The sequence below is a fragment of the Convolutriloba macropyga genome, chromosome 1 (assembly GCF_964194025.1).
Source record: "Convolutriloba macropyga chromosome 1, txConMacr16.3, whole genome shotgun sequence".
Taxonomy (NCBI): Eukaryota; Metazoa; Xenacoelomorpha; order Acoela; family Convolutidae; genus Convolutriloba; species Convolutriloba macropyga.
In genome coordinates, this window is record NC_134468.1 from 17,748,433 (window position 1) to 17,757,674 (window position 9,242).

The window sequence follows — 9,242 nt, forward strand, 5'->3', positions numbered from 1 at the left end:
TTATGAGAAACTTAAAATGTCACCCCACTAAATTGATGTTGCATAGTTTGTGAGTTTACTTGCTTATGCGATTTAAATGTAGGTTCATCTCCCAACTACGGAGGAGGTCATAATAGCCATCAGAAATTGTCCCAATTCAGCAGTACAAACACGACCACAGGTGCAGCAGGGGGAACTCAGACACTCCCTCATCAAATGAACAATGGCACCCTCCCCTCATCCACCACTACCACAGCCACAGACCCTAATGCATACCCACCACCACCCCAGACACTACCCAGGTATTATTAAAATCCCTACCCTTGCAACAGTTAAACGTTATTTGACATCTGGTTTGTTAGGGTGTGAAAATGGACCAGTAGTTGATTCCAACTACTATCTCCTAACTTGCAAGCCGAGTTCTGTAGACTATAAAACCAACTACTCCTGAGCTGACAAAAATGGATATCTTTTGTGACCTTTTCTCCTGTCCATACTTTGTTCCTCAAGGATCCATCTCTCTGGCCAAATTTACTTTGAATACGTAAAGATTCTGTCTAAGTCATGATAACTTTTTGGCTTTACTCAACCTTCTGACATGTTGCTACAGTTTTTGATCTTTTTAAAACATGTATGATTGCATATTAGTAACTGTTATAGAACTGATATTGAAATGTGTAAATTCATTAGTGCCATAAAGACTCCTTTTATTTGCACCTTGAAAATTGTGAGAAATGTCATTTATCGCATAATTATCATACTTTGCCGGAGACAAATTTATATGGACTCCTCAAAGTGCTTAATTCACTCAAAGATTGGCATCATATCAAAAAAAAAAAATAAAACATGAAAATCAAATCATGAATGAAATTCTTTGTCGAGATTCGATGAGTTTTATTCACTCCTAAATGTTAAAATGATTTCGTGATCAGGAGTGGCCAGCAGCAGGCACAGTCAGGTGGAGGCGGAGGTGGTGGAAGTGGAATGTCCCCTGCTCAGCAACAGAACCAACAGTTGCACCAAGAACTCCTCATCTCGGCTGAGAATGCCAGCCATGCAGCTATTGACCTCCTCAGCAAACTCTCTCTCAGAATGGCACCAGGTGTGCTAATCAGTCAAGTCACAAAGAATAGCCAGAAAATTCTTGAACTACTATACGAATAAAATTAAAATTCAGGGACCTGTTAAAAACCCGTAAACGGTAGATTTTAATTGCAGGGATTGGATCAAGAAATCCCCATCAGGAAACAACTAGGAGTCTCGACACTCGACAAGGAGTCTCGCGATCTTTTAAAAATGAAATATTTTTTCTATCTAAAATCAGCCGTTCCAAAATTACCCGTAGAAAACCCCTGACGGTAATTTTGGAACAGTAGCTCTTAGTCCGAGTCTGTGCGATATGTACATAATTTATTATAACTTGTTTGCTTAGCGTTACATAAGACCTAAACTTAAGCACAATTTCAGTAAAAAAAATTTACTGTAAATTTGTAATTAGCATTTGTGTCCTTTTCTTTTCAGACATGGACCCGGGTGCCATCAATGCCTTCGCGTACTACCCCTACAGTCAGCAAACTACTGGTTAGTCTTCAATCGCATTCACACCTCAACATTCCCATTCATGTGTGACAAGGAGAGATCTTTTAAAAATAAAATATCGATTCCTGCCTTCGTCTGCGCATGTGTCATTCGATTTGATCGAGATAAGAAATATTACCTAGTACATACATAAAATTGGACTCATGGACTGAACGCTAACTTTCTATCGGCATTTGACTTGTTTTTTTTTCTCTATTTTAAGCTGTGAATCTTTTGGTCCCATTTTTCTTGTTCGGCTTTGCGCTAAAGTGGCCTGGAAACTATTCAAGTGTCTTTTTCCACAGTTTGATCATTGTTTAATTTCCAAAGAGCTAGTCCTGTTTCAGATCCAAGTGTAGGCGCTCTGGCCTCCGGTGCTTCTGGATTCCCCGCAGTCAACGGGGGTTCCGCCCCCACCACAGCTCCACCTCTCCCCCCACCTCCGACCCAGCTGATGGGCAATCCAAATGCAGCACCCAACGCAGTCCTACCCCAGCCACAGAATGTACCCAACTTGTGCACGTGAACAAATCACCCCAATTCCATAAATTGTTGTCCCTTCCCTCATCTAAGTAAAACTGGTCTCACTAGTTAGCATTACGCAACTTAGTGATTATCGACAGCGCAGCTTCTTAATTTGTTTAACTTACTTTGTGAACAACAGTCTTTGTGCAATATATATTCATCAAATTTATGTCCCATTTCAAATTGATAAGCGACTTAATTGTAATTTAGCCTTACATGACTTTTTCGACCGACAGGGCTCATCACCTCCCTTTTGAGTCGTCTGGCAGGTCAATTTTCGGGAGCACAAAAGTAATTTGAGGAAGTAAATTTTGACTGATACTTGGCTCTGACCTAGCTACTCAACCTAAATTTGCAGTGAACACTAGTATTTTTGTTCCATTCGGTATTCAAACTGTAGCAAAGCCTACAAAAAGGATTGGTAATGAGCATTCGCTCGCTAACAAAGTTCCAAACCCACTCTTTACTAGATTCTGTCAACTTTATTTTCGATGCATAAACTGAGATTTATTTGTACAAATTTTAATCATGAAACAAGTGGACTGGTCATAAGCAGTATATATACTTCAAAGTCTTAATGTATATAAACTTCAAAGCTACATAAACTTCATGCTGTCGCAATGATCGACAAAAAAAAAACAAATTGACAATGAGTAGGAAGATCTTCAATCTTCTTTCAGTTTTTTTGCAGGTGACAGAATTGCAGACTTGCATACTTTGTAATAAACTGAGCCCAGAGGTATAAGGTTTTAATTTAATTACCAATAAATTCAATAAGACAATACAAAAAGCCAAAAATTGGCAAAATAGTTGAAAAAAAATCAAATAAAACTTAATCAACAAAGACTCAGGAAACAGAATTTAACTCGAAGGCAATAAAATCGTTGAACATCAAAACTAAGACCCCCATAATATTCGTAGAAAGTAATTATCAGTCAAAATTGTCTAAACGGCATTTCAAGCAAAGTCTCAGTGCCTCACTAACTCTAATGAAATCAGTTGCAAACAAAATAAATATCTAAGAAAAAGGCTAAACCATTATTTTCGTCACAACGTATTAAAGAAGAACTGACTAGACCTGTAGGACGCAATAAAGAATAGATTGATTCATGCAGACAAAAAAGAACCGAAACAAAAATACATGAAAAACGACGATTAATTCTTGATTTTTGAAAGTTAAAATCAAACTAAAAAAATGAAGAAGAAAAATAGTTGTATTGCCTCATTTAGAATGAAATTATATATCTATCCTCTCTTATAGATTAAAATTGGGAAACATAGTTTAAAGAATGGAAACAGTGAAATATTCTGAAAAAATGTCAAAAAGTTTTTCAAAAACGCTTATAAAGAATTTTAAATAATTTCAAATAATGAACCACAAATATTCAAAAAGCCATTCAATTATTAGTAAATAAAAATTAGGATCCTTGACAGTGCGCAAGAAGAATTTTTAGTTGATGAATCCAGAAGAAAAGAACAAAAACTGAGAAAAATTTGAAAAAAAAACTGCCAAAATCTGGCAAGCATCTGTACAATTCTGTAAAAACAAAAATACCTTACGTTATAAAGACTCATTCAGTGCATGAAATGTCAACGGTAAAATGCCAAATGTTCTGATTTTTGAACGCAATCCACTTTAAGATCCAAAAATGAAAAAAAAAGATCATAAAACCAAAAATGATCTAAAAAGTTCGGGGCAAATGTGCTCATTTATAACTGAAACGGTGTTATTAGACTCAAAAACACTGGTATCAATTTCACCTATTAATTTGGTTTCACCTATTAATAAGGCTTCTATTAAAAACTATTTGTTCAAAAAACTAAACTATGAGCAAAAACAATTAAGCCAACTGGATGAAAAAACGGCTGAAAATGCATATCTGTGTGCCGCATTCTTTCAAAAACACTTCTCAAAGCCGAAAAGCCATTGTATGATCGAAACATATGACCAAAAAACTTATTTTGATCAAAAGACGTTACTAACTTTACTCTCTTTTGCTTTTAGTTCAAAACGCCGTTTAAACAAATAGTACTTCCGGCAAAAACGAAAACCAATACTGCTCTTGGAGTCGTAAAAACATGTGCAGAATATTTTGAAAGAAGAAGGGTCGCAACACCTTTACACTGCACAGAATGCTCCCACATTCGTATTTGAAAACTTTCAATTCTTCAACCAGATCAAAGTTTTGGAAAAAATTCTCTGAAGCAAGCTGAAATTTATGTCTTTGCACGCTGTTCCGAATTCTTAAGCTTGAGGAAAGGAACAAACAAACTGTGATTATACAGAGGAACAGAATTTTCTTGAGTAACTTTTGTGTCCGACTTGAGTTATTGCCAAGTAGACTATTCGCGCTTAATTGTCATGTGTTGTAAAAAAATATATTTTGCTGGAGATACCAGCAGGCGAATATCGCGTTCGAAAGAAGAGATTAAAGTTGGCTTTAAACAATTCAGTTTTTTTTTGAAATTGATGTTTCTATGCACTTATGTGAATTTCCCAAACCATTTTAACAAACACAAATAATGACTCTGATAACCCGTAGTAAATTGAAAGAAGAGAAGCAATTTCGGTTAAAAAAGTTTCAGCAGTTCTTTTCAATAGTTTCAAAGCTGTCCAGATATAAAATGTTTGCGGTTCGTTTTTGTGAACTGTTTTATCAGCTATTTTGCACTTTGCCCTTGCATTAATTGACATTAAATTAGTTTCAACAACCACTCGTTCAGTTTTGCTGATCAACAATTTGCTTCGCTGAAACTAGCAAAAAACTGAGTTTGGAACAATCAGATATTGTTCAGTCTGTTGATAACACAAATTACAAATCGAAAATAGAATTTGCGCTCGAAACTTGTTGTTGGTCACTTTGTTGTCGCGTAACTCTAAAGAGCTCATCAAAAACGAAGCCAGAGTTTTTCGTTAATCCGGTAAACTTTAATTCATTTATTGTTTCTCTATTGGTTTCAATATCAGAACAATCGAAACTTGGCAGGACTATGTTAAAAACAGTAAGAACATTCCTCTTGTTTTTCGTACAAAGACAGTTAACGAAACCGATTTTATTTTCTTACATAGTTTCTCAACGCACTTAGAACCTTTATTCCTAGGAAAGCAAAATCGAGAGTATCAAAGCTAATTCCCTTTACAACGAGTCAAAATTCAGTTAAGCTCTACAATCACAAAAATTAAATTCAGAAACAATGCACTTTAAAAATTATCCATTGATTAAAGAATTGGCCTTTAATACGCACTGTTGTCAGTTAAATATGATATTTATCTCAGTCTGAAAATGAAAAATTTCAATTCTTTTTTGGTAAATTGTAAAACTCTACTACTACTACTACTGCTTATTAAGTAATAAACTACTTGATATTAGTTTAGTCCCAATAACTACTCGTACAGCCTTGCTGATCAACAATTTGTTTTGTTGAATACAGCAAAAATGTTTGGTTTGAAAAAAATCAAAAATTGTTTAGTTTTGCTAATAACGCAAGCGACAAATAGAAATCAGGAATTGGGCTCGCAACAAGTTGTTGGTCACTGTGTTTTTTACTTACTCTAAGGAGCTCATCAAAATCCAAGCTAATGTGCTTGGAAAAAGTGATTTCAAAATATAGACCTTTTTTAATAAACCGTTGAAATTTAATCCATTTTTTTTTGTTTCTCCACTGGTTTTAATATAAGAACTATCGAAACTTTACAAGACTATGTTAAAGACAGTAACGGAAACCGTTTTTATTTTTCTTACATAGTTTCTCATCGCACTTAGAACCTTCATTCCTAGGAAAGCAAAATTGAGAGTATCAAAGTTATTTCTCATTAAAACGAGTCTAAGTTCATTTAAGCTCTACAATTGCAAAGATTAATTACAGAAAAAATACACTGTAAAATTAGTCATTGATCAAGAATTGCCCTTCAGTATTCACTGTTGTCAGTTATATATGATCTTTATTTCAGACTGAAAAATTAAAATTTAGTTTATTTTTTGGTAGTTTGTAAAATTCTATTGCTGCTAATAATCACGTGGTTTTGCGGCTCAAATCTGAACCGCTAATCAGATAGAGATAACTACGTCGCGAAAGTTATCTGATTTTACCAACAAAATTTTCTGAGTTGGGGTTGCCTCATACGATGGCCCACTCTCTCTGAATAGGTTTGAGGATCTCATAATTTACTGCAAGTAACATTCCAGGATTGGTATCTTATGTTCCATTTGGGCTTGTTTCTATGAAGAGGGAAAAGACACTGACGCCATACACTTCTCGATTTGGCTTCCTCTACAGGCGTGAAAATACCGTTGTTCAGGCTTTAAGTCAAAATTTGTTTGATTTAACGTGAAATTACAGTTCTGAATAGCCAAATAGGCAAACCAATTGAACGGAATTTGTCTGCCAACAATTGTCTCGCTAAGTTCTAGCTTGAATCAATTTTTCCTTGGTGCCTTTTATTTGAAATAACTAGATAGTTTTTTTAGTTTAACCAGCTGAGCCCTTAGAGTTGATGTAACCAATATTTCTTTTTTAAAAGACCTGCCCGAAACTTCGTCTTGGAAAAGCAGCAGAAACCTCACTAAACTGAAATGCAGAAAAAGCGCTAAAATGGAATTTACGGCAGGAAAAACAGATCTCAATAATCATGGCAAATAGTCTTGACGACAATTTACTCAATAGTCAAATTATATAATCACTGATAGGCATTGTTATGGGTTTTTTTGCACTATTGTTTAACAATGGTGAGTTACCAAGTCCAACCGAACACGGAGAATGACGGATATAAACCGCTATAAATTCAAAGAAGAAAAACAATTTCGTTTAAACAATTTTCAGCATTTTTCACTGGTTTCAAAGCTGTATAGATAAAAAAGCGTTTGCGTTTGGTTTTTTGAACAGTTTTATGAGTTATACTGCAGATTACCGCTGCATTACTTGATACTAAATTATTCTCAATAACTACTCGTTTAGCTTTGCTGATGAACAATTTGTTTCGCTGAAAACACTACAAATGTTTGGATTGAAACAATCAAAAATAGTTTTTGAGTAACTGTAAGGAACTCATTAAAATCCAAGCCAATGTGCTTTGGAGATTTGATTTCAATTTATAGATCGTATTATGGAGGAACTGCCGTTCCCCAGGGAATCTTACTAAAACTTGACTTATCACATAGACTTATCGTAAGCTTTCACTCATCTACTATTTCGTTGCAGTTTATTCATATTAGTGTTGTGGTATCTTATGTATTACGTACTTATTTCTGTTGAACTGATTCATATGTTTATGCTAAAGCGGACAGGTACGGACTGGTACTCTCTATCTCTTCTTACTTTCTCGTGAACTCATTTTGTAGAAAACTGACAAGTGAACTAGAACGAAACCGAATCCCTCGGTAACAAGAGAATTCAGTCTTGACTTCATATTCTTTTGAATCACGCTTAACATGGCGCAGTCTATGAAATCCCCGATTGGTGTACCATTTTTCTGGGAAAGCGGCGCCAATCGGTCAATAGAATGGCAAAAGTGGTTCTCCACATTCAAAATGGCTGTCATGGCAAAAGAGAACATGCAGGTGGAGCAACTACTCAGAAACAAACCCACACTTAACGACCTTTTTTACCCGACAGTATCATCATATGAAGAACGAATAGAGAATTCAAATGAGGAAGAAGAACGTAAAAGAGGAATCAAAAACCAGCGACGAAAAGTCGATTGGGAAAACGAATGTAAACACATTCAAAATAGAGGACCAATGTTAGACAAATACACTTGGGACGAGGCAGACCTCAAAATCAAAAAAGTGTAATCTATTTATCCCTCGGGACTGAGGCAACCCGAATCTTTCATCAACGAAACCCGCACACATTGATAGATAGGTGCTCAACAAATGAATTAGTATACGAGCTGGAATTAACGTTCACACGTCCCCGAAATCTAACATTTGACCGCTTCCAATTAATAACGGTTCAACAAAATGCAAACGAGAACCACGAAACATTTTACAGCAGACTGAGAGAGCTGGGTTCAAAATGTGCCCTAGGGAATGTCGAGGAAGAATTAATCAAAGACTTTTATTGCCAAAATGTATAATAGTTCCATACAAATGGAACTACTCTCCGAAGTGCGAACTGCAGCACAAGTACTGAACTTCGCCCTATCTCGCGAAAGAGGTCAGGAAAACCAACGTGAAATTCTTCGATCAAACGCAACAGGTTGGAATTCCCAGGTGGGCGCTGTCACGAACAACCCTCCAGGCCAACAACCACCTCGATAGCAACAAACGAATACAAACAAAGAATTATGTTGGAGATTTGGGGGAATATTCTCACAAGGACATATTACACAATGCACAGCCAAGCAAGCAACGTGTAGCATATGTAAAAAGACCGGCCACTTTGCAAAAATGTGCCGCTCAAAAATTCCCCCGCTACCCTAACGGAGAACCAAAACCAAAGGCGGTTGCCAACGTCCCCAGGGATTGTCACAAAGCAAACTACGCGTAAGACAAATCCAAGAAAATCTGATCGAAGAACAAGGAGACCAGGCAGAAGAGGAAACAATCGACCCCGATTCAACTCTCTACATCCAGGAATTAACAGAAGACTGGGCAGACGTCAACCACGTGATCCCAAAGCAATGCACCCCAATAAAAAACTGTGTCGTAAACAAATCACAACCCGATGAAATTTGGGTGGAAACAACAATTGCCAACAAACAGACAGTGAAATGGTTAGCAGACACCGGCTCCCCAAGGAGTTTCCTGTCCCTCGAAAAAGCAAAAAAACTAATCACCAGTATTCCGAATTTATCACTCCAACCATACAAAGGTCAAACACAATATAGATGTTTTAACAACAACAACATCAAAATTGAGGGCACACTACAGCTTACCCTAAAATTAGGATCATGGACAGCTAAAGACTGCCAAATCTTAGTTGTGCATCACAAAACAAACAATCTAATGGGACGTGACATCCTCCAGAAGCTAGGAATCACACTACAACAACGGCCCATGAGATCTCCAGGTAACTACATAAACCCTATTTCACACATTGAAACAGAAAAAAATATCATAAAATGGATACTCAGAAAATACCCCTATCTATGCTCACGAATCGGCAAATCAAAAAATCATATCGCCAACTCAATCCTCAAGGAAAACCATACCCCCCTA

At 36.4% G+C, this 9,242-nt stretch overlaps 1 protein-coding gene across 12 annotated transcripts in view; it reads left to right on the forward strand.

Annotated features, from left to right (window-relative positions):
- LOC142335874 (dystrobrevin beta-like) overlaps positions 1–2,297 on the forward strand; it is a 203,811-nt gene extending 201,514 nt beyond the window's left edge. For all 12 annotated transcript variants that reach the window (XM_075384249.1, XM_075384233.1, XM_075384241.1 and 9 more), the window contains 4 exons: positions 83–281; positions 912–1,081; positions 1,501–1,560; positions 1,905–2,297. In XM_075384249.1, the coding sequence (XP_075240364.1) occupies positions 83–281; positions 912–1,081; positions 1,501–1,560; positions 1,905–2,083 (608 nt within the window). In that variant the 3' untranslated portion in view covers positions 2,084–2,297. The remainder of the gene's footprint in view (positions 1–82; positions 282–911; positions 1,082–1,500; positions 1,561–1,904) is intronic.
- Positions 2,298–9,242: the final 6,945 nt, after the last annotated feature.